Source organism: Tetrahymena thermophila (assembly GCF_000189635.1).
Source record: "Tetrahymena thermophila SB210 genomic scaffold scf_8254584, whole genome shotgun sequence".
Classification (NCBI taxonomy): domain Eukaryota; phylum Ciliophora; class Oligohymenophorea; order Hymenostomatida; family Tetrahymenidae; genus Tetrahymena; species Tetrahymena thermophila.
In genome coordinates, this window is record NW_002476355.1 from 362,378 (window position 1) to 388,415 (window position 26,038).

Below are 26,038 nucleotides of genomic sequence, written 5' to 3' on the forward strand. Positions count from 1 at the left end.
TATAAGTCCTTCCTAAATGATAGATTTATAAATTTATTTTTTTTGTAAATTTGTTAAGATATTCTAGAAAATAAAGATATTTATTTACTAAACAAAATATAAAGGATATTGAGAATGTGAACTCATTTTAAGAAAATCCAATTTGATCAAATTTACACGTATACGTGTAAATTTGATCAAATTGGATTTTCTTAAAATGAGTTCACATTCTCAATATCCTTTATATAACAAACAACAAATTATTTTTATCTTTTTATAAATTATAATCAAACAATATTTTTACCATTAAATATATATTTTTTAATTGAATTAATTTATTTATTTATTTCAAAATTTTTAAAAAATTTAAATATATTTTTTAGTTAAAAAAAATGAATTATTAAATCATTAGAATTGTTTTAATTAATTTTATTGCTTTTGAAATCTCTTTATATCAAACTATTTTTTTGAAAATAAATAGTTAATAGCATATATTAACTAATAATTTTAGATTCTTCTTTTAGTTATTCTCATTCTGTAATAAATTTTTCACCATTCATAAAACACTATCCTAAAAAATAAATCTAAATTTATGTTTTTGTAAATTGGTCAACATATTCTAGAAAATAAAAATATTTGCTAAACAAACAACAAATAATTTTTATCTTTTTATGAATTAAAATTAAGCAATATCTTTGAACTTAAATATAAATTTTGTAATTGAATTAATTTACTTATTTATTTATTTGATAAGTTTTAAAAATCTAAAAATATTTTTTAGTTAAAATAAAATAATTGAATAAATAGTTAAAATTTCTAAATGATATTTTACTTCTATTTTTTAGATTATTTTTAAGAATTATTTAGACAAAGTAATAGAGCTCAACTTATTTGAATAATAATACAAATTTAAATTGATATATTGATTAAAGCTGATAATTTTAATTTCAATTGCAATCACTTAAATTAATAAAATCTTAATTCAAGCAATTAAATAAAAAGTGAAGCTAATTTTAAATTTAATGATTTATTTTTGTGTAAAGTATGTTAAAAACTATTAATTAATTTTACACTTTTTTCCAACCTTAAAAATCCTTGATTGATTGATAAATATCTTACACTCACTTATTGATTATGAAAAAAAAAAAACTTATTTAAAATCTACACTAGTTTGTATAAAAATATTTTTAAATACTTAGAATTACACAAATATATATATTTCTTGCTTTTTAATAATTTACTTATATGTTTTTTTTTATTATCAAATATCAAAATGCATAATAATTGCTATAAAATTAATCTCTTAATCTAAATTTATTCTAGTTATAAAAATATTTTAATAATAACTTCAACTTTTAATAATCAAATAAGTCTTCTTACCCAAAGAAATAAAAAAATTTTTGAGTAAAATCTTTTTAAAATAAATTATTTACTATTTTACAATATTTTAGAAAATATTGTCTTTAAACTAAGAACAATTATTGAGGGTTTTTCCTTATTAAAAAGTTTTTGTAAAGCTTACATAAATTCATATTAAGAAAAGCTAAAACAAATATATTGTAGATAATCATTAACTAAGACTATCTTACATTAAAGTAGATTTTTACAAATTTAAAAAATAAGGCCAATAACTCTATAAAAATTTTGGAAATTCATCAACTTAATTAATTAATATGTATCTCCGGTATATAAGACAAAAATATCTATTTGTTAAAATATAGATAATAAAAAGTTTCTCTATAAAAAAATAATCTATTTGTATTTTAAAGTGTTAAAAACTATCTTCCAAATAAAGAATGAGAAGATCTATTTATTTATTTAATAATTATTTTTATGGTTTATCCTAATCTTTCAGTCTATATTGAAAAACAAATTTATTTAAATTCAAGAAGTAATAATTGTTCTAACTATTATTTGGGTTATTAAATTTATTAAGGTTTTCACTTTTAAATTAAAAAAGTATCAGTTTTTATACTTATCAATTCTTTAATTATTTTTAATCACAAAAGATCATTTTACATTTGAATATTGTAATTTAATCAGATTAGGTAAATAAATATTGAGAAATCAAAGTTAAAGTTATGAGAAAATAAAAGAGTTTTAAAAAAATTTAAATAATACATTTAAACAGTCAGTCATACATAATCAGAATTATAACTAAAGCTTTTTATCAAAAAAAATACATTAAATTATGCTTAAATAATTTTAAAGATTATATTGTTTGAATTACTTCAGTAGTTTTTTTTTGTTTAAGTTAGGCTTTACTTTTATTTGAATTTAAAAATTTATTTTCCAAGATTGCTTATGATTGGATAAATTATTAACATTTTGCCTAAATTAATAAATTAGTGGATATTTCTTAATTAATCATGCCAGAAGTACCTAATTATTTTTAAATATTATAATGTATAAATACTTAATTTTTCTTCCTCATTTCTTTTCTATAAAATAATTAACCTCAAAATTTTCATAAAAATAAATAAAAATTGCATTTTCGAACAATTTTAAAAACCAAATTAATCAAGTTAGCAACCAAAAAAGTAGTTTTCAATATTAAAAGATAAATATTCAAAATGACCTAAAACTAAAATTGCCTTGACGAAAAGCTTAATAACTCTGATGCTTGTAAGAAATAGGAAATTAGTTCAAAAAATTTGTTATTCATAAATGAGCAAACGTCTATTCATATAGAGAAATATGTCAAATATTTTAAAATTGGTTTAATTTTTTTAGCTTTGAGCACCTCCTCTATATTTTTTTTAGCCTTTTTAAATATGAATTCAGAATATTTCAAGGTACAATCTTATCTCTTAATAGTACTGGGTATTTCTCTTATAGCTATCTCTATTTACATCTTTAAAATATTTTCGAATAAGCAAGCATATGTCAGTACTAAAAAGCTGTCTATAGTATTTCTAAAATTGACGTGTCTTTCTATAGCTATAGTATCCTTAAGTTACCTTATTAGGGTGTATGCTATTAATTGGTGTGGTAAATTACGTTTATTTATTTTTAATAAATTTTATCAATTAATATTTTTATTATTTATAAACCTAACTAGGTTATGTAATAACTTTTAATGGTCCAGTCAGTGAGGTTGCTATTAAAAATACTTTAAATATGAATGCAATATGTTTGGAATCTAGTTATGAAGAAAAATTGTAATCAATAAAAAATACAATATTTTAATTATGTAATCATAATACCTCTTGTTAAGAAGGTTCATATTCAGTAACATCTTTTACATGGATTTTCAGCTTATGCTTTCTGAACCTATGCATATTTATGGTTTTGGATTTTTACATCTTTATTTACATTTATCAGAAAATACATTATGCTGAGTTTGATGCTTCACAGAAAGCTTAATCCTTAGAAAATCTAAAAAAAAGTTTTTTATCAGATTGCGTTTCTATAAGCATAGATTAATTAAGTTAATAAATATAAAAAAGCAATCAGTAAGATACTTGTGATAGTCATGATTTTACTAATAGGCCAGTCTCTCAAATAGAAATGACGAATGCAGAGAAGTCAGATGATTTATCAGAACATAATAGATAAGTAAAAAACATTATCTCAATAAATAGTGAATGAGCGTATTTTTGTATGTATTTATTGATTGTTAAAAAAGTAAACAGGTTGCTAATAATTAATTAAATTAAATGCTATTTTTGCTATTATACCATATATTTATTTATCTTTTATTAACTACTTAATTAATTTTCTTTATTATTATGAATTTTACAATAAAGTTAAAAAATAATTTATTACTTTATATCTTTTTTAAATAATTTATTTATATTAGACATATTTTAGAATATAAAAATTTTAAAATTGTTTTAGCTTTGTTCGTTTAAGGCTAAATAATTAAAACAAATAATATAAATATATAATAGGAAATTATTTAAAATTTAGAAAAATGACACAGTTTTATATAAAAGAAAGTTTGAATTTATTATTAAATATTTATTTTAAATAAAAAGTTAATAAATAATTTTATCATTTTTTTTCTTCTAAGAAAGACTTTTAAAATTTTGTATACTATCAATCCTCATTTATTAAGGTAACCTCTTCCTCTTTTTTTCTCCAAAATTATCTAATTTTTAAAGAAAAATGTTTATCTTATAATTTTCTCTTAACTAATGAGGATTCACAGTTTATAAATTACCTTATCGCTTTATCATTTATTTAACTTTTTAAATTCTTTATAGAATGGCATTGATGATAAATTTTGGATATAAAGCTGATTGAGTTTAGAATTAACTTAAATTTATTTCATTAAAATTGTCTTTAAAAATCTTGATAGATAATTTAGTTATTAAAATGTGGCTGAAATCAATTTATTTAAAAAATAGATGCCATAAAAATTAATAAAAGAATTAAATTATAAGGATTACAATTTTACTTAAATTAAATTATTAAAAAATCTTGATAGATGATTTAGTAATTAAAAGGTGGTTGAAATTTTTTTTTTTTAAATAGATGCTATAAAAATTAATAAAAGAATTAATTTTTAATGATTACAATATCACATTAATTAAATTAGCCACTTTAAGATTGAACTTTAAGATCAAATATTTGTTTTCCAAAATTATATGAATAGTAAAATAAAAAATAAAAGTGATTATGATAAATATAGAAAGTCTGAAGGAGTTGGATTCATTTTCAAGTAGATTCTCTCAGTAAATAGTTGAAATTACATCTTTAAAAATTTCTTTAAAGAATCAAAAAATTAATGAATTATGTTCTTTAACAAAGCTTATAAATTCATTACCCAACTTAACTATGCTCATTTTACATTTTGAAAAAACAGATATGAATAACACCCTAGTTAATGCTCTTTAAAATGCTATTTCAGAAAGAAAATTAAAAGATGTTACCATTCATTTATTAGGAAATAATATCACTCATAAAAAAGCTAAACAATTTTTACTTTTTATCAAAGAAATGTATCCTTAAGTTGGTGGTTACAATTATTAATACAACAAAGGAAGAGTTATGGTTTCAAATAGCTCTTCTTTATTAAAGATTGACTTTTAATATTCTGAAAAATAATCAATATTTCTTGATGATCTCTAATCAAAGATATTTTCCTTTGAAATAAAATCCAACTAAATAGATTTTGTCAAAATAATTTAGCAAAATATTTAAAATAAAATAGATAACTGTCATGTTTCATTATCTTTCAAGTAAAAGACTTATTTAATATTTACTAATGGCAGTCTTTAGAATTAATATTAAATAACTTTAAATTTCGAAGATAAAAATGACATGACATCGTTTTATATTGATGGATTTTATCTAGTAGAGTCCTTTTTAAAAAAAGATGAATTTTAAAATTACAAGATATTTAAATAAATTGAAAGCAGATAAATTTGTAAAATTATTCAAAAACCAAAGTATCATTTAACTTTAAGCTTTAAAACATAAAATATTTCTTTTAAATGCTTTGAAAGAATGTAAAATTATCTTAAAAAATATTAATTTGATAAATTGAATCTGTTTTAAATTGGATTCAATATCACATCATAATTATTTAAGCAATTAATTTTTAATTTAGTCTTTTAAAATAATGATAAATTTTATGAATAACCTCATGCTTTAAATCTTTTCTTAAACTAAACAGAATTAAAAAATGAATCATAAATTTTAAGTTTAAAAACAATAAAAAATGAAACAATTTAAAGAAAATAGTTAAACTTAGAATTTTAATCATAAGAAAATGTGCTAGATTTCTTACAACACTATATGGACACTTTAAAAAGCGGAAATATAATTAATAATCTCAAATTATCATATATTGATTAGACTTCATAGCTAGACTCTTTTGATAATAATTTATTTTAATAAGGTTTGAAAAACATAAACTTCTATGATCAAATTAGAACACTTTCACTAAACCTATTTACATAAATCAGTGCTTTCCCTTTAATAGCAAATTTAGAAAGCCTTAATAAAATAAGTGCTAGCTTTTAAAGCTTAAATGGTATATACAGCTTTTTGAAGTAAAATAGATACAATTTTGAAATGAAAAATGAGCAAACAAAATTAATTAGCTTAAAAATAAAAATTTATTAAGACTACTCAAATTATAATTACATAAATATATAAAATAGAGATAGAATAGACAATGATAAATTTAGAGAATTGTAATTTTCTTCATTGAATTTTGAAAGAATTAGTTAAATATAATATTTTCAGGATTAAGAATACCCTAAACCAACAATTTTAAACTAAATATTCACAAAATTTAAAAGATTGACAAGTTTCAAGCAAGCTTTTATATATTATTATACACAAAATAAAAATAATTATGAAGATGATCCTTAAGTTGAAGACAACTATCCATACAGTTAATTTTTTGATTATGACTATGATATGTGTTAATGCTATGAATGTGAGCACTCTCTACTTGAATTTATTTAGACAAAAATTTTGGGTGGAAATTATAGTGTATAATTTTAGTTAGATGCTAACTTTGCTAGGAAAATGAATTTATTATGATAATATTATTAAAATTTTGCTTGCTACTTACTAGTAATAATTTTATAAATTTTCTGTATTTTTTATTCTATTTTTTATTTATCATTTGTTTTATTAATTTTTTTAATTTTAAGATTATGCATTAATGCATATTAAAGGTTTCTATTGAAACTCAAAAAGAATAATAATTTAATCAAATTTTTACCAAAAAAATAGCAATTTATCAAAAAGTATTTAAATTTTTTTATTGATAGTTAGTTACTACATTCAATATGTTTAAATAAAAAATGAATTTACTTAAAAAAAAATAAAATTAATTTCAATTTGAAAAAAAATCTTAGATTTGGAATATATTTTAGCGATCATCTGACTCTTCTTAAGGAAATTGATTTTAAAATTAAATAAATTCATATATTTCATTATTATTATTATTATTATTATTTTAGTCTTAAAATTGCTAATTTTATTAATCATAAAACCTTTAAATATCATCAGAATCGTATAGAGTAGATTAAAATTAATCTAATTAATTTGTAATGAATTATTGACTTAAATTATCTTATTCCTTTTAAAACTATTCTGTATTTTAATTTTGTAAAGTTTAATTTGAATTTGAAGATTGACAATTATTGGAATCCTAATTTAGCTTTTATTTAATTTAATATAATATTTTTTTATTAATTTTATCATCAACTTATTGACTTATTTTTTTATTAGCTTTACTTTTAATACTAGAGTATTCTGTTGGATAGAACTTTTTAATGAATTAATATCCTCCGATAAGTCGACCTAGTTTATCTTCTTGGTAGAAAGAATCAACATATGGGTAATAATCTAATGTGCCGCTTTATAATCTTTGATCGATTTCTTGCCTTTTTTATTGCAAATCTTCTAAAACTTTTTAATTAAAAGAAAATTCTACTACTGATAAGTAATCGCAAACTCTATATCCATCAATCAATTCAACCTCACTTAATGGGTAATTAAAAATTCTGCACTTTCCCATAATTGTAAACCCCTCAACTGTAACAATATTTATATCAATTTCTTACTAGCCTGTCATGAAAGCTATATTAAGATCAATTATTCCTCTTTAATCAAGCACCTCAGGCAATTTAATATTCCTTGAGTAAAACATCAAATATTCCATAACATTCTAATAGTTTTATTGTATAAAAGAGTAATTTCCTTATATCAAATTAATAAATCCCAAGGAGCCTCCGTTAGAATAGATTTTATGAGACATACTTTCGAAACAAAATTTTTTAATTTAATATTTTAATATTTTTTCTGGATTTTCTGAGAGGTTTGCTAAGAAAGAGTGGGCCATAGAAAGAGACCTCTAGAAGTTTTTGCTTAAAATGTTATGAATTAAACTTTCATCATTTAGATATTTAAATAATATATTCTGCTTTACTTAAAAGCTCTTTTACTACCTAGGTATAATTACTTCTTTAATAAACTAAGCAACTTGATATGCTTTATTTATTTACAAGCTTTCTAATATTTTGCAAATACACTCAATTTCCTGAGGGTTAGTAAATCCAAGATAGCTCTCTTCGTGTATTGTATACCCATAATTTTTTTAAATATAAGTAGCCATCGGAGGTCGATATTTATTAAGTGGGCAAAAACCCGTAGAGTCCTCTTCGTAATATAACTAAAATGCGTCTTTCCATAAAAACATATCATCAACAATCATGAAATTATAATCTTCAGAAATATTCTTTATAATGTTTGCAGCTCTACATTAAAAACCAGCATGTTAAATGATTTTATCTTGTTATCTTTCTTATTCTTTTTCTTCCTATTATTAGAAGTTAAAATCTTCTATCTCAAATTCCATGGTTAAACTTTAATTTATTCTTTTTTTCTTATTATTTGCGAAAACAAATTTAGGAAAGTATATTTTTTTAACAAGATTATTCAACTAATATGCTTTATCTTTCTATAGAATTTTAGTTAAACCTGTGGATAGTAAACATATTTAAAAAAGAAATACTGACTGATATATTCTTTCTATTATATTATAAACGAATTATAATCAATCTGCAAATAATAAATCCATTATAATAAAAACATAAATAATGTAAAATGGCTATTTTCTGCAAATTAATAAATGAATATATTAGTTAAAACTGATTGGAATCTGCCATCTAAAAAATCTATGAATTAATATTCTATTTAAAGAGAAAATTAAAAAGATTTGATAACCCTAAAATAATTAATGTAGGTATTTTAAATAGGTTATTTCAAATTTAAAGTTACTAAAGTATATTAAAAGCATAAATTAAACTTAATTATATGGTAATTCTAAATAAATTAACTTTGTAAAAGCAAATTTTAAAAAATAATTCTATTTTATTTATAAAAAGCTATAGATATAATTTTATATTAGACTTTTAAAAATTCTATTTGACATTTATTATAAAATAAATTAAAAATTTCATTTAAAAAAATTAAGATAATTAAAAGAAATATAATGAAAATGTGAGGAATAAAACTTTATATGTTTTATATTTGTAAAATAAATAAATAAATAATCAATTAAAAATTCCATTAAACACTTAATATTTTATTCTAATATTATTATTTTTTATTAGAAAATTGTATTGATATTTAGCTAATTTTTAAGAAGAGCAAAAAGACTTTTACAAGCTAATATTGGTTTATAACTATAAAATAAATTGCTGCAAAATCTGGCTACTTCATTTTTCTAAACTGCTATTGCAGATATTAAAATTCTTATGTTTCTGTATTTTAAAATTTTAAAAACCTAATTTAAATTAAATTTACTTAAAGATTTTATTTTTTTTAAGAAACAATAAATAAATTTAAAGTGTTTTTTTTAAAATAAAAAATAAGTATTTTAAAAATATTAAAATTCATTTAAAAAATTAAAATAATTTAAAAACAATGAAGATAGTAATTAATTTAGTTGCCAATATTTATTGACTTAATATTTTTGTTTCTTTGTTTGAATACTAATTTTAAATTGTACAAACATAAAATATATTTATTTATTTTTATCATAATAATTAATTGAGTAAATCTATTATTATGAATCATTTCTTTTTCTTTTTGCCTTTCTTTCTCTTTTTCTTTCCACCACCAGCATCTTTCCATTCTTGATACTCTATTTGGATGAGCTTAATAGCATTATCTAATCTAATTTGATCGAGTTCTTCTTGCTATTTGCGATCTGCCTCTTCTAATTCCTACCTCTCTCTTCTATCTTTTTCCTCTTGCTCTTTTTGATCTCTTTCTCTTAATTCCCTGAGTTCTTCTTATTTTTTTTCTTTCTCTACAGTGAGTCTATCAATTTCTTCTTGTAATTGTTCTCTGCAAGTTTCAACTTTTTTAGCCCATTCATCACTCTTTTACTTGATTTAATCTTCTTTTTCAATCAAAAAGTTTCTTAATTACTCATGCACCATATTTTCAGTGTCTGTTTTCTATTTAAGATTATTTATCTTCTCCTTTAATTGCTTTTATTCAAATTCATACATGCGTTATTAAGTTCCTTCTTCGGCTCTAGCCTCCTTTTCTTTATATTAATTTTTTAATTAAGCACGAGCCTTTTTATACAGCAGTCTTTCCTTCAAATTTTATATTTTTAAATTAGTGTCTTTCTATTCATTATCATATTCTTTGTTTTCTTGATTACGGTCAAACTATAGTTTTTTTATCTCTTGGTAAAGCTCTTTCTCTCTAAAAATTAGCTTACGTAACCTATCTTGATCTTCTAATTCCAAAGTGGTCATGCTTTAGAACTTAGTCAAAGAATTATTTTAAACCATTTAAATTAATTATTCAATAACTGCCATAAATTATATTCTATCTTTCTTAACTTTTAATGCATCACTTTCTAAATCAGGATTTTCTTTAAACAGTCTACACAATTTTTTTGTACTTTCCTTTAAATTTTGAGCAACATCTACGATCTTTGCTATTAAATATTATTAAGACATGATCAATATAAAAAAAAGTTTCATTATTTAAAATGAATTTGTAAAAAATAAATATAAATTATTTATTACTTTGAGTTTCAATGAGGTTCTTTTTATTTTAAATGCCAGTTAATGAAGTACGAAGCTAAACTAAATCGGCGTATTAATTTTCTAAATTTTTCTGCTTTTTCAACAACTTGGATATTTCATAACCTGCTAATTCTGAAGATAGATCATCTTATCTGTTGATAGTATCTAGAAAAGTTAATCTCTCTGTAGCGTCTCTAAGAATAATTGTTAATTTATGAGCATCAATCTGATTCATATTTACAAGCAGATAGAATCACTGATTGATTGATTGAATGAATGGCTATATTCCTCTTTGTTATAGGGTTCCTAAATCTTGTACTTAAATTTTAGATATTACTTAAGTTGAAGACTATTTATTTACCTAATAATTTGCCTTAAACTGATATTTTATTTATTTGTTATATAAATTTGAAATATAACTCTAAATTTTCTTTATATCAATTATCAAAAGATTTAGCTCAAGCAGTTTCTTTTATAATCAATTAATAGATTATCAAAACAAACAAACAAATACAATTTTTAATTTAAAATAAATAATTATTTTTTCTATTGAAATAATATTATGAATTAAATAAAATCAATTAAATTCATTTTTTATTCAAAAGATAATTCATTTTTATATAATAAAATTTATAATAATAGATCATCATATAAAAAAGGTATTTCAAATCAAGATAAGCAATATTTCTTTAAATAATTCATTGAAATGTAAAATACAAAAATAGATATATATCTTACCACTAAATATAAATAAATAATTTGTTTTTTTCTTTCCCATTTATTAAAATGTTTTGTAAATAATAATGTAAAGATTAAAAAAGTAAACTAAAAATGTGTCAATGGATAGTAAGTTGATCATAACTAAATAATATATATGTTCAAGGACTGTGATATTAGAATAAATTGAATACCAACTAAAATAACATTTACACCACAATGAAAATTAAATTATTGTATTATTTAATTAACTAAGGCCTTCTCTTCCTAATTTTTTGTCTCCTTTTAAAAATTTTTGAAGCCTAAAAGTACCTTATTTATTAAAAAATAGGTCTTTATTTAAGATTTTAAGAAATTGCTTTGCTATTTTCTATTAATAAATCTTATAAAAAAAAGGAAATTAATTCTTAGCATTTTTATTTCAACATTCATAATAAGTTTAAAATGTATTTAATTACTAAAATATAAATTAAAATAATTCAACTTTTCAAATAGAATGTATTAAAAATTACAAAATTAATAATTATTCAATATTTAAATAATAATTTTCTTTTGGTTAGTAAGTAATCTATTTATTAACTTAACTTCCCAAAATGTGATTTATATAAATATAAAAATAATAAAAAATCTATCTATCTATCTAACTATATTTTAAGTTAATTTATATGATAGCAGAATATTAAAATATAAAACATTTTTATAAAATGTATTCAAATATATTTATATTTATTCATTCGTCTGATTTCACCTTTTTTTATCACCAATCAATATTTAAGATCAATATTTAAGGTAATTAGTCTTTTTAATTTAAGGCACTTTGCATTAATCTATTATGATTCATAGATTTAGTTTTCTCTTTTAATATAAATTAAAGTAAAATATTAATAATAAATAAATAGAATAAAAAACTTTAGTACAATTAAAAATTAAAGAAAATAATAAGAATTTTCAATGACTTAGTTATATTGTTTTGAATTCATTTTTACATTTAAAATATCACTATCCAAATCAAATAAACAAACTGTCTTTACCTTAGATCAAGTGTCAATTTTTGAAGATTAGTGCACTTTAATAAATCAGAACCTAAATTTGATGCACCAATTAAACCAATTTTATTATACCTTTTTAAATATTGAAGAAAAAAAAGTTTAATGCATCAGTAAAAAAAAAAAAATGGAATTATAAGAAATTAATTAATTAATAATATAAGCAAAAAGAGTAAATGAAAAAATGAGTTAAATTAAAAGACAAACAAACAAAAAAATAAAAAATAAAAGAAAAATAAATAAAATAAAGATCTAAAATATGAACTAAAAAAGTTTGTTATATTTTTTTAATTTGTTTTAGATTCAAAAATATCATAATTCAATACAAATAAACTGTTTTTACGCTAGATTAAGTGTCAAATTAGAGAGTTTAGTGCATTTTCCTAAATCATAACCTAAGCCAGATACACCAGTTGCACCAATTTAATTAAAACTTTTTAAATATTGAAGAAACTTTTATAGTTGATTACTTAGTTAAAAGGAAAAATGAAGAAAAAATATGAAATAGTAATTACAAAAGCAAAAGTTGAAAATGAAAAAGCGATTTACTCACACAAAAAATAGAAATAAATACATAAAAAACACAAGCAAAATTAAAATAAAGAAAAATAAATCAAATCAAATCAAAATCTAATAAATAAATAAATTAATTAGTTAATTAGTGATATTGTTTTAAGTTCATGTTTATATTTAAAAATATTATAGTCTAAAACAAATAAATTGTTTTTACCTAAGATCAATTTCCAAATTTAAGAGATTAGTGCAGTTTCCTAAACCAAAATGTAAATCTGTTTCAGTAATTGCATGAATTTCATTAGAACTTTTTAAATATTAAAAAAAATATATTTGGTTAATTAGTTATAAGGAAAAAATATGAAACTAAAAGAAATGAATAAATTAATTATATATATAATAAAAGCAAAAGTTCAAAATTAAAAAAATAAATGAGTTAAATTAAGAAACAAAAAAATAAATGAATAATATAGCTTGTTATTATTCGTGTATGTAGCCATGAAAAAGGCAGTACTCTAAGGTAATATATATATAATTAATTAATAAACAAAGAAATAAAAAAAAAACATAAGAAAAATAAATCAAATATTAAGATTATAGATAAATTAAAAGAGTTATTTAGTAATACTGTTTTAAAGTTTTAAATTCATTTTTATATTCAAAAATATCAAAATCCAGAACAAATAAACTGTTTTTACCATAGATAAAGTGTCAAATTTGAAAGATTAGTGCACTTTACTAAACCAGAACATAAATTCGATGCACCAATAGCACCAATTTTATTATTACTTTTTAAATATTTAAGAAAAAATAAAGAGTTAATTAGTTAGTTAGTTAGAATGAAAAAATGAAGAAAAAAAATAAGAAATTTATTAATTAAAGCAATTCTTAAAAATGGAAAAATGAATTAAATTAACAAAAAAACAAAGAAAAATATAAATATAATAAAAATAAGAAAATGAATGAAATAAAAAGCTGTAAATAAATAAATTAAAAGAGTTATTTAGTTTTATTGTTTAATATTTATTTTTAAATTAAATAATATCACAATCTAAAACAAATAAACTCTTTTTACTTTAGTTAGAGTGTCAAATTTAAGAGATTAGTGCACTTCCCTAAGCTAAAACCTAATCCTGATGCACCTTCGTCACCCATTTAATTTTCCCTTTTTAAATATTGAAGAAAAAATAAATAGTTAATTAGTTAGTGAGCAGGAAAAAATGATGAAATAATAAGAAATAACAACAAAAATTGAAAAAGAAAAAACGAGTTAAATTAATAAACAAATAAATAAATATAAAAAAAAGTACAAGCAGAAAAAAAGAGAAGAAAATAAAAAATTAAGTTATTCAAAAATATCACAATCTAAAACAAATAAACAGTTTTTACCATAAATCAATTGTCAAATTTGAGAGATTAGTGCACTTTCCTAAAGCAGAAACTAATTCTGATGAACCAATTGCACCAATTTGATTACACCTTTTTAAATATTTAAGAAAAAATATAAGGTTAATTAGTTATGAGAAAAAAATGAAGAAAAAATATGAAATAATAACAAATGAATTAATTAATTTATTATCAAAGCAAAAGTTAAAAATTAAAAAATAAATAAGCAAAAAAATAAAAAACACAGGAAAAAAAGAGAGAAAAATTAATCAAATAAAAATAAATAAATAAATTAAAAGAGTTAGCTATATTGTTTTAATTTTATTTTTAACTTCAAAAACTCACAATCGAAAACAAATAAGCTGTTTTTACTTTAGATCAAGTGTCAATATTGAGAGATTAGTACAATTTGCTAAACCAGTACCTAAGCCTGATGCGCCCTCTTTACCAATTTAATTTTCCCTTATTAAATAATGAAGAAAAAATATATAGTTAATTGGTGAGAAGAAAAAAAATAAAATTATGAAATAATAAGAAATGAATTATTTAATTAATAATAAAAGTAAAAGCTGAAAATGAAAATGAAAAAATGAGTTAAATTAGCAAACAAAAAAAACACAAGCAGGATAAAAAAATAATAAATAAATCAAGTAAAAAGCTAATAAATTAATTAAAAGAGTAGGTTAGTAATATTATTTGTTTTAAAATTCTTTTTTATATTAAAAAATATCACAATCCAAAACAAATAAACTATTTATACCTTAGATAAAGTGTCAAAATTGAGAGATTAGTGCACTTTCCTAAACCATAACCTAAGCTTGAAGCACCAATTGCACCAATTTAATAATTATTCCTTGGTATATTGAAGAAAAAATATATTTTTAATTAATTAGTTAGAAAAAAAAAGATAAATAGCAAAAGTAAAAGTTGAAAATGAAAAAATGAGTTAAGTTAACAAATAAAAAAAACTAGAATAATAATAATAAATCCAATAAAAACTAATAAATAAATAAATTAAAAGAGCTCTATTGCTTTAAATTCATTTTATATTCAAAAATATCACAGTGAAAAACAAATAAGTTGTTTTTTACCTTAGATAAAGTCCTTCATTAGACCTTTTTAAATATTGAAAAAGTAGATTAATTAGTTGAAAAAAGACGAAATAATAAGAAATGAATTAGAAATAAAACTAAATGTTAAAAATGAAAAAATAAATAAGTTAAATTTACAAAAAATAAACAAGTTAAGAAATAAATAAATAAATAAAAAGCATAAGAAAGATAAAAAAAAGAAAATTAAATCAAATAAAAATATAATAAATTAATTAATTAAAATAGATAGTAAAATTGTTTTAAATTCATTTTTATATTGAAAAATATCACAATAAAACTAAACTATTTTTACATAAGATCAAGTGTCAATTTTTAAAGATTAGTGCACTTTCCTAAACCAGAAGCTAAATCTGATGCACCAGTTGCACCAATTTCATTACCCCTTTTTAAATATTGAAGAATAAATATAGTTAATTTAGTCAGTTAGAAGGAAAAAATGAAGAAATAATATGATTTAATAAGAAAATAATTAATTAGTAATAAAATGTTAAAAATGAAAAAATAAGTTAAAGTAATAAACAAACAAATAAATAAATAAATTTAAAAAAACACAACAGGAGTAAAAAAAAATAAAAATAAATCTATTAAAAAGCTAATAAATAAATATATTAAAAAACTTATTTAATGTTTTAAATTAATTTTTATATCAAAAATATCACAATCCAAAACAAATAAACTATTTTTACCTTAGATCAAGTGTTAAATTCAAAAGATTAGTACAATTCCCTAATCCAAAACCTAATTCAGATGCACCTTCATCACCAATAAAATTTTCACTTTTTAAATATTTAATAAAATATAAAGAGTTAATTAGTTAGTCAGAAGGAAAAAAAATGAAAAAATATGATAAGAAATAAATTAATTATAAGCTTAATTATAAAAGTAAAAGCCTAAATTAAAAAATAAATGAGTTAAATTAGCAAATAAAAAAGAAAAAAATATAAACAGAATAAAAAAAATAAATTAAATTTAAACCTAATAAGCAAATTAAAAGAATTAATTTTTTTGTTTTAAATTTATTTTTATATTCAATATTAATAAACTATTTTTACAAAATTATAAGCGTCAAATTTGAGAGATTAGCGCATTTTTCTAAGCCAGAACATAAGTCTGATGCACTGATTGCACGAATTGAATTAAAACTTTTTAAATAAAGATATATAGCTAATTAATCTATTAGAAGGAAAAAATAAAGAAAAATATGAAATGATTAGAAATAAAATTATTAATTTATTAATTTTAAATGAAAAAAAAAAATCAAAAAATTAATTAAATTAACAAAAAAAAGAATATATAAAAATAACAAGCATAATTATGTTAAGAAAAATAAATCAAAAAAAAAGCTAATAAATAAATTAATTAATTAATTAAAAGAGCTAGCTATATTGTCAGAAACTCATTATTATATATATTCAAAAATATCAAAATAAAATAAATAAACTAATTTTACCTTAGATCAAGTGTCAAATTTGAGAGTTTAATGCATTTCCCTAAGCCTAAACCTAATCCTGATAGACCTTCATCACAAATTTCATTTTTACTTTTTAAATATTGAAGAAAAAATAAATAGTTATAAATAAATTAATAAAGTTAGTAGTTATATTATCTTAAACTCATTATTATATTCAAAAATATCACATAAAAGAATTAAACTATTTTTACGTTAGATCAAGTGCCAAATTTGAGAGATTAGTGCAATTTCCTAAACCATAACTTAAGCTTGATACACCAACTGTATTAATTTGATTATACCTTTTAAATAGTGAAGAAAAATATATAGTTAATTAGTTATTTAGTTAGTAAGTTAGAAGGAAAAATTGAAGAAAAATATGAAATATTAAGAAATGATTTAATAAATAATATAATCAAAAGTTGAAAATTAAAAAAATGAGTTAAATTAACAAACAGACAAAGAAAATAATAAAAAGAAAATTAAATCAAATAAAAACTAATTAATAAATTAAAAGAGAGAGTCAGCCAAAATATTATTTAAATTCATTTTTAAATTCAAAAATATATTAATACAAAATAAAACAAATAAACATTTTTTACTTGAGATCAAGTGTCAAATTGGAGAGATTAGTACACTTTACTAAGGCAGAAGCTAAATCTGATACACCAAGATGACCAATTTCATTAAAACTTTTTAAAATATTGATGAACAAATTTTAAGTTAATGAGTTAGTTAGTTGGAAAAAATGAAGAAAAAATATGAAATAATAAGAAATTAATTATTTCATAAATAAATAATAATAAAAGCAAATTTGAAAATTAAAAAAAGAGTTAAATTAACAAACAAACAAGCAAATAATAAATAAAATGAAGCTGAATAGGGGAAAAAAGAAAATAAATCAAATAAAAAACTAATAAATAAATTAAAAGAGTTTTGTTTTAAATTCATTTTTATATCTAAACATAAGTAAAATTTTTTTACGATAGATCAAGCTTCAAATTTGAGAGATTAGTGCACTTTTCTAAACCAGAGCTTAATCCTGATGCACCTTTATCACCAATTAAATTTTCCCTTATATATTGAAGAACAAAAATAAATTTAACTGGCTAGCTAGAAGGAAAAAGTGAAGAAAAAATATGATTTAATAAGAAATTAATTTATAATAAATAAAAGAATGAGTTATATAGTTATAATTATATTGTCATAAATTCATTATTTTATTCAAAAATATCACAATAAAAAACAAAACAAATAAAGTGTTTTTACCTTAGTTAAAGTGTCAAATTTGAGAGATTAGTGCATTTTCCTAAACCAGAACCTAAATCTATTGCACCATTTACACAAATTTAATAAAACCTTTTTAAATATTGAAGAATATTATATATAGTTAATTAGTTAGTTAGAAAGATAAAATGAAGAAAAAATATAAAGAAATAAATAATTAAAATAAAAATTGAATGAAAATAAATTTAAATTAATTAAAAAATATTAGTGTAAATATAAAACAGAATGAATATAAATGATAATTTTAATTATTAAAATAATATTGAAAATCATGTAAACATTAAAAAAATATATTTATAATAATAAATCAAATATACTAATTCAGATTAATGTGGAGATCCTAGAATGATTAAAGTGAAGAGCTTAAAAACTTTTTTTATTCAGAAAAATAAATTTAATTAATATTAATAAAAAAATTAATATTTACTTATTATAGATCTTCAAAATAGTTATTCTATTATATCATTTATTTTATTTTTTATTTTTCTAAAATATTCAATAGTTGTTAATTTATGGAAATTTAATTAATTTTAAGGATATCAATAAATTTAATTAATATATCAAATTAATTTTAATAAGTGCCTATTTTTTGGAGGATAGATAGATAAATAGATAGATAATCTTCATAGACAACAATCAATTATGATATGAATTAAATCAAATATAAATGATGTGTATTTGGTATTAGAAGGTTATACTTAAAATTTATAGAAAAATATACTAAAATCTATTGAAAAAACTACTGATTAACATTATTTTTATAATACTTAAGAACATTAACTACCAGGTTTTTTTCAAATATTACTAAATAAATAACTGGCCGTCTTTAATTCCTACTATATTTTTAAGTATATGTTTAAAATAAAAATATTAAGTTTAAATAGTGAATGTGATATCTCTTCATAAAACAAAATAAATAAATCAATATCTGATAATTAATTAATTATTATATTTATTTGTTCTTTTTATCCATTTATAATTAATTTATTAATTAAATTTCATAAACTGCTATTCAATATTTTTGAAAAAAAAAAATAAATGATCTAATAGATTAAAAAATATTATAAATTAGAAAAAGTAATTATTAATTTTATTATTAATAACTTTTAAATTTATATAAATTAATAAAAAAGTTTAAAAGCTCTTCATTTTTATCTCATTAGGTTCTCCATATTGATCTGAGGTATATTTAATTAAAAAATATTATTTTTATTATTATTAATATTTTTTGTTTATTTTATTTTAAATTTGTTTGAATAAATTATTTATAAAAGAAATTATCATCATTATTCATTGATTTTTATTAAAACTTGAATTTTTTAGCAATTTTAACTTAATTTTCATTTCAATTTTTAATTATTTACTTATTATTCATTTTTTATTATTTGATATTTTTTCTTCATTTTTGCTATTAAAACTTACACTTAATAAAAGCTATTTATTTGTTTTATATTATAATATTTTTAATTATAATAGTTAATTTAAAACATTAAAGTTCTTTTAATTTATTTGATTTGTTTTCCTTTTTCTTTTTATTATGATTTCATATTTTTTAATTTTTTGTTAATTTTATTAATTATTATTTAATCTTATTATTTCATATTTTTTCTTCATTTTTTCCTCCTAATTAACTATAGTGAAATACCTATTTAATTTATATCTAAATCACATTTTAAATAAAGATAATTTTTAGAAAGCATAACATATCATTTTTTTTGAAAAAAAATAAATTTTAAAAATCTAGGATAGAAAAAATTTCATAAAAAATATTAAAAATTTTAATTTTATAAAATGAAAAACTAGTATATAATTTTGGATTGTGATATTTTTAATTATAAAAACTAATTAAAAACAATAAACTCTTTTTTCTTTTTCTTTTTACTGTGCTTGCTTTTTTTGTTCTTTCTTTGTTAATTTAGCTCATCATTTTATTTTCAAATTTTGCCTTTATTATCAATTAATTAATCTTATTATTTCATATTTTTTATTCATTTTATTTAAAAAGTTGGAATGAAATTGGTGATTAAGGTGGATCAGGCTTAGGTTCTGCTTTAGCGAATTGCATTAATCTCTCAAATTTGACACTTGACCTTCGGTAAAAACAGTTTATTAATTTTGGATTGTGATATTTTTAATTATAAAAACTAATTTAAAACAATAAAGCTCTTTTTTCTTTTTCTTTTTATTGTGCTTGCTTTTTTTGTTCTTTCTTTCTTTCTTTCTTTCTTTCTTTGTTAAGTTAGCTCATCATTTTATTTTCAAATTTTGCCTTAATTATCAATTAATTAATCTTATTATTTTAAATTTTTTGTTCATTTTTTCCTTCTAATTAACTATTTAATGATATATTTTTTCTTCTATATTTAAAAAGTGACAATTAAATTGGTGCAATAGGTGCATCAGGCTTAGGTTCTGCTTTAGTAAATTGCATTAATCTCTCAAATTTGAAACTTGACCTTATGTAAAAACAGTTTATTTGTTTTGGATTGTGATATTTTTAATTATAAAAACTAATTTAAAACAATAAAGCTCTTTTTTCTTTTTCTGTTTATTATGCTTGCTTTTTTTGTTCTTTCTTGTTTTGTTAATTTAGCTCATCATTTTATTTTCAAATTTTGCCTTTATTATCAATTAATTAATCTTATTATTTCATATTTTTTGTTCATTTTTTCCTTCTAATTAACTATTTAATGATATATTTTTTCTTCAATATTTAAAAAGTGACAATTAAATTGGTGCAATGGGTGCATCAAGCTTAGGTTCTGCTTTAGCAAATTGCATTAATCTCTCAAATTTGACACTTGACCTTAGGTAAAAACAGTTTATTTGTTTTGGATTGTGATATTTTTAATTATAAAAACTAATTTAAAACAATAAAGCTCTTTTTTCTTTTTCTTTTTATTGTGCTTGCTTTTTTTGTTCTTTCTTTCTTTGTTAATTTAGCTCATCATTTTATTTTCAAATTTTGCCTTTATTATTAATTAATTAATCTTATTATTTCATATTTTTTCTTCATTTTTTCCTTCTAATTAACTATTTAATGATATATTTTTTCTTCCATATTTAAAAAGTGGCAATTAAATTGGTGAAATAGGTGCATCAGGCTTAGGTTCTGCTTTAGCAAATTGCATTAATCTCTCAAATTTGAAACTTGGCCTTCGGTAAAAACAATTTATTTGTTTTGGATTGTGATATTTTTAATTATAAAAACTAATTTAAAACAATAAAGCTCTTTTTTCTTTTTCTTTTTATTGTGCTTGCTTTTTTTGTTCTTTCTTTCTTTTGTTAATTTAGCTCATCATTTTATTTTCAAATTTTGCCTTTATTATCAATTAATTAATCTTATTATTTCATATTTTTTCTTCATTTTTTCCTTCTAATTAACTATTTAATGATATATTTTTTCTTCCATATTTAAAAAGTGGCAATTAAATTGGTGAAATGGGTGCATCAGGCTTAGGTTCTGCTTTAGCAAATTGCATTAATCTCTCAAATTTGAAACTTGGCCTTTGGTAAAAACAGTTTATTTGTTTTGGATTGTGATATTTTTAATTATAAAAACTAATTAAAAACAATAAAGCTCTTTTTTCTTTTTCTTTTTATTGTGCTTGCTTTTTTTGTTCTTTCTTTCTTTGTTAATTTAGCTCATCATTTTATTTTCAAATTTTGCCTTTATTATCAATTAATTAATCTTATTACTTCATATTTTTTATTCATTTTTTTCCTTCTAATTAACTATTTAATGATATATTTTTTCTTCAATATTTAAAAAGTGGCAATTAAATTGGTGAAATGGGTGCATCAGGCTTAGGTTCTGCTTTAGCAAATTGCATTAATCTCCCAAATTTGACACTTGACCTTCGGTAAAAACAGTTTATTAATTTTGGATTGTGATATTTTTAATTATAAAAACTAATTTAAAACAATAAATCTCTTTTTTCTTTTTCTTTTTATTGTGCTTACTTTTTTTGTTCTTTCTTTCTTTTGTTAATTTAGCTCATCATTTTATTTTCAAATTTTGCTTTTATTATCAATTAATTAATCTTATTATTTCATATTTTTTCTTCATTTTTTCCTTCTAATTAACTATTTAATGATATATTTTTTCTTCAATATTTAAAAAGTGACAATTAAATTGGTGCAATGGGTGCATCAGGCTTAGGTTCTGCTTTAGCAAATTGCATTAATCTCTCAAATTTGACACTTGACCTTAGGTAAAAACAGTTTATTTGTTTTGGATTGTGATATTTTTAATTATAAAAACTAATTTAAAACAATAAAGCTCTTTTTTCTTTTTCTGTTTATTGTGCTTGCTTTTTTTGTTCTTTCTTTCTTTTTTAAATTTAGCTCATCATTATATTTTCAAATTTTGCCTTAATTATCAATTAATTAATCTTATTATTTCAAATTTTTTGTTCATTTTTTCCTTCTAATTAACTATTTAATGATATATTTTTTCTTCAATATTTAAAAAGTTGGAATGAAATTGGTGATTAAGGTGGATCAGGCTTAGGTTCTGCTTTAGCAAATTATATTAATCTCTCAAATTTGAAACTTAACCTTAGGTAAAAACAGTTTATTTGTTTTGGATTGTGATATTTTTAATTATAAAAACTAATTTAAAATAATAAAGCTCTTTTTTCTTTTTCTGTTTATTGTGCTTGCTTTTTTTGTTCTTTCTTTCTTTGTTAATTTAGCTCATCATTATATTTTCAAATTTTGCCTTAATTATCAATTAATTAATCTTATTATTTCAAATTTTTTGTTCATTTTTTCCTTCTAATTAACTATTTAATGATATATTTTTTCTTCCATATTTAAAAAGTAGCAATTAAATTGGTGAAATGGGTGCATCAGGCTTAGGTTCTGCTTTAGCAAATTGCATTAATCTCTCAAATTTGAAACTTGGCCTTTGGTAAAAACAGTTTATTTGTTTTGGATTATGATATTTTTAATTATAAAAACTAATTTAAAACAACAAAGCTCTAATTTATTTTTCTTTTTATTGTGCTTGCTTTTTTTGTTCTTTCTTTCTTTGTTAATTTAGCTCATCATTTTATTTTCAAATTTTGCCTTTATTATTAATTAATTAATCTTATTATTTCATATTTTTTATTCATTTTTTCCTTCTAATTAACTATTTAATGATATATTTTTTCTTCTATATTTAAAAAGTTCAAATAAAATTGGTGCAATGGGTGCATAAGGCTTAGGTTCTGCTTTAGCAAATTGCATTAATCTCTCAAATTTGAAACTTAGCCTTCGGTAAAAACAATTTATTTGTTTTGGATTGTGATATTTTTAATTATAAAAACTAATTTAAAACAATAAAGCTCTTTTTTCTTTTTCTTTTTATTGTGCTTGCTTTTTTTGTTCTTTCTTTGTCAATTTAGCTCATCATTTTATTTTCAAATTTTGCTTATATTATCAATTAATTAATCTTATTATTTCATATTTTTTCTTCATTTTTTCCTTCTAATTAACTATTTAATGATATATTTTTTCTTCAATATTTAAAAAGTGGTAATTAAATTGGTGATGAAGGTGCATCAGGCTTAGGTTCTGCTTTAGCAAATTGCATTAATCTCTCAAATTTGAAACTTGTCCTTCGGTAAAAACAATTTATTTGTTTTGGATTGTGATATTTTTAATTATAAAAACTAATTTAAAACAACAAAGCTCTTTTTTCTTTTTCTTTTTATTGTGCTTGCTTTTTTTGTTATTTCTTTCTTTTGTTAATTTAGCTCATCATTTTATTTTCAAATTTTGCCTTTATTATCAATTAATTAATCTTATTATTTCATATTTTTTCTTCATTTTTTCCTTCTAATTAACTATTTAATGATATATTTTTTCTTCAATATTTAAAAAGTGACAATTAAATTGGTGCAATGGGTGCATCAGGCTTAGGTTCTGCTTTAGCAAATTGCATTAATCTCTCAAATTTGACACTTGACCTTAGGTAAAAACAGTTTATTTGTTTTGGATTGTGATATTTTTAATTATAAAAACTAATTAAAAACAATAAACTCTTTTTTCTTTTTCTTTTTATTGTGCTTGCTTTTTTTGTTCTTTCTTTCTTTCTTTCTTTCTTTCTTTGTTAAGTTAGCTCATCATTTTATTTTCAAATTTTGCCTTAATTATCAATTAATTAATCTTATTATTTCAAATTTTTTGTTCATTTTTTCCTTCTAATTAACTATTTAATGATATATTTTTTCTTCAATATTTAAAAAGTTGGAATGAAATTGGTGATTAAGGTGGATCAGGCTTAGGTTCTGCTTTAGCAAATTGCATTAATCTCTCAAATTTGAAACTTGACCTTAGGTAAAAACAGTTTATTTGTTTTGGATTGTGATATTTTTAATTATAAAAACTAATTTAAAACAACAAAGCTCTTTTTTCTTTTTCTTTTTATTATGCTTGCTTTTTTTGTTCTTACTTTCTTTGTTAATTTAGCTCATCTTTTCATTTTTAAATTTTGCCTTAATTATCAATTAATTAATCTTATTATTTCAAATTTTTTGTTCATTTTTTCCTTCTAATTAACTATTTAATGATATATGTTTTCTTCAATATTTAAAAAGTTACAATTAAATTGATGATAAAGGTGCATCAGGCTTAGGTTATGCTTTAGCAAATTGCATTAATCTCTCAAATTTGACACTTTACCTTAGGTAAAAACAGTTTATTTGTTTTGGATTGTGATATTTTTAATTATAAAAACTAATTTAAAACAACAAAGCTCTTTTTTCTTTTTCTTTTTATTGTGCTTGCTTTTTTGTTCTTTCTTTCTTTGTTAATTTAGCTCATCATTTTTTTTCAAATTTTGCTTTTATTATCAATTAATTAATCTTATCATTTTATATTTTTTCTTCATTTTTTCATTCTAAATAACTATTTAATAATATATTTTTTCTTCAATATTTAAAAAGTGGCAATAAAATTGGTGATGAAGGTGTATCAGGCTTAGGTCCTGCTTTAGCAAATTGCATTAATCTCTCAAATTTGAAACTTGGCCTTAGGTAAAAACAGTTTATTTGTTTTGGATTGTGATATTTTTAATTATAAAAACTAATTTAAAACGACAAAGCTCTTTTTTCTTTTTCTTTTTTGTTCTTTCTTTCTTTTGTTAATTTAGCTCATCATTTTATTTTCAAATTTTGCCTTTATTATCAATTAATTAATCTTATTATTTCATATTTTTTCTTCATTTTTTCCTTCTAATTAACCATTTTAATGATATATTTTTTCTTCAATATTTAAAAAGTGACAATTAAATTGGTGCAATGGGTGCATCAAGCTTAGGTTCTGCTTTAGAAAATTGCATTAATCTCTCAAATTTGAAACTTAACCTTAGGTAAAAACAATTTATTTGTTTTGGATTGTGATATTTTTAATTATAAAAACTAATTTAAAACAATAAAGCTCTTTTTTCTTTTTCTTTTTATTGTGCTTGCTTTTTTTGTTCTTTCTTTCTTTGTTAATTTAGCTCATCATTTTATTTTCAAATTTTGCTTTTATTATCAATTAATTAATCTAATTATTTCATATTTTTTCTCCATTTTTTCCTTCTAATTAACTATTTAATGATATATTTTTTCTTCAATATTTAAAAAGTTACAATTAAATTGATGCAATGGGTGCATCAGGCTTAGGTTCTGCTTTAGCAAATTGCATTAATCTCTCAAATTTGACACTTGACCTTAGGTAAAAACAGTTTATTTGTTTTGGATTGTGATATTTTAAACAAAAAAAATGAATATAAAACAAAAAATCTCTTTGAATTTATTTGATATGTTTTATTTATTTTATTTTTTTATCTTTTTTATTCAACTAATAATATTTTATTTATTAATTTAAAGAATAATTTTTAATTTAAAAGTTTATTCTATTTTGATATTTATTAATAATTTACACAAATTTATTATAAAAGTGCTAACTCAATGAATGAATATTAAAAATTCAAAGGAATAAGCAAGTGTCGTAAATCAAAAAGATTAGTTGTCTTTGATTTATTATGATAAA

General features: G+C 19.8%; 6 protein-coding genes across 6 annotated transcripts; 4 read left to right on the top strand and 2 right to left on the bottom strand. All coding sequences in view use genetic code 6, as the record gives it.

Moving 5' to 3' along the window:
* Positions 1–2,753: 2,753 nt before the first annotated feature.
* Positions 2,754–3,570, top strand: TTHERM_000625969 (transmembrane protein, putative; the record flags this gene model as incomplete). Its single annotated transcript, XM_012798478.1, has 2 exons — positions 2,754–2,970; positions 3,041–3,570. The coding sequence occupies 2 exons, from the start codon at positions 2,754–2,756 to the stop codon at positions 3,568–3,570; spliced, it is 747 nt and encodes a 248-aa protein (XP_012653932.1).
* An 841-nt stretch (positions 3,571–4,411) lies between these two features.
* Positions 4,412–5,246, top strand: TTHERM_00625970 (hypothetical protein; the record flags this gene model as incomplete). Its single annotated transcript, XM_001019481.2, has 3 exons — positions 4,412–4,430; positions 4,580–5,165; positions 5,237–5,246. 3 exons carry the CDS (start codon positions 4,412–4,414, stop codon positions 5,244–5,246), a joined length of 615 nt encoding a protein of 204 aa, XP_001019481.2.
* A 2,579-nt stretch (positions 5,247–7,825) lies between these two features.
* On the top strand, positions 7,826–8,468 carry TTHERM_000625949 (hypothetical protein; the record flags this gene model as incomplete). Its single annotated transcript, XM_012798479.1, has 2 exons — positions 7,826–7,997; positions 8,059–8,468. 2 exons carry the CDS (start codon positions 7,826–7,828, stop codon positions 8,466–8,468), a joined length of 582 nt encoding a protein of 193 aa, XP_012653933.1.
* A 1,056-nt stretch (positions 8,469–9,524) lies between these two features.
* TTHERM_00625950 (hypothetical protein) lies at positions 9,525–10,734 on the bottom strand (the record flags this gene model as incomplete). The annotated part of the gene is made up of 2 exons (XM_001019479.3): positions 9,525–10,408; positions 10,500–10,734. The coding sequence occupies 2 exons, from the start codon at positions 10,732–10,734 to the stop codon at positions 9,525–9,527; spliced, it is 1,119 nt and encodes a 372-aa protein (XP_001019479.1).
* Positions 10,735–11,980: 1,246 nt separating this feature from the next.
* Positions 11,981–18,476, bottom strand: TTHERM_000625960 (kinase domain protein, putative; the record flags this gene model as incomplete). Its single annotated transcript, XM_012798480.1, has 20 exons — positions 11,981–12,071; positions 12,248–12,337; positions 12,606–12,695; positions 12,993–13,082; positions 13,474–13,563; positions 13,851–13,940; positions 14,165–14,254; positions 14,534–14,623; positions 14,922–15,014; positions 15,253–15,276; positions 15,566–15,655; positions 15,960–16,049; positions 16,326–16,415; positions 16,724–16,813; positions 16,936–17,025; positions 17,326–17,415; positions 17,708–17,797; positions 17,993–18,082; positions 18,328–18,380; positions 18,438–18,476. 20 exons carry the CDS (start codon positions 18,474–18,476, stop codon positions 11,981–11,983), a joined length of 1,650 nt encoding a protein of 549 aa, XP_012653934.1.
* Positions 18,477–19,801: 1,325 nt separating this feature from the next.
* On the top strand, positions 19,802–25,751 carry TTHERM_000625971 (kinase domain protein; the record flags this gene model as incomplete). Its single annotated transcript, XM_012798481.1, has 18 exons — positions 19,802–19,812; positions 20,016–20,105; positions 20,382–20,471; positions 20,732–20,821; positions 21,082–21,171; positions 21,433–21,522; positions 21,784–21,873; positions 22,135–22,224; positions 22,486–22,575; positions 22,836–22,925; positions 23,186–23,275; positions 23,532–23,621; positions 23,883–23,972; positions 24,248–24,337; positions 24,598–24,687; positions 24,946–25,035; positions 25,281–25,370; positions 25,631–25,751. 18 exons carry the CDS (start codon positions 19,802–19,804, stop codon positions 25,749–25,751), a joined length of 1,572 nt encoding a protein of 523 aa, XP_012653935.1.
* Positions 25,752–26,038: the final 287 nt, after the last annotated feature.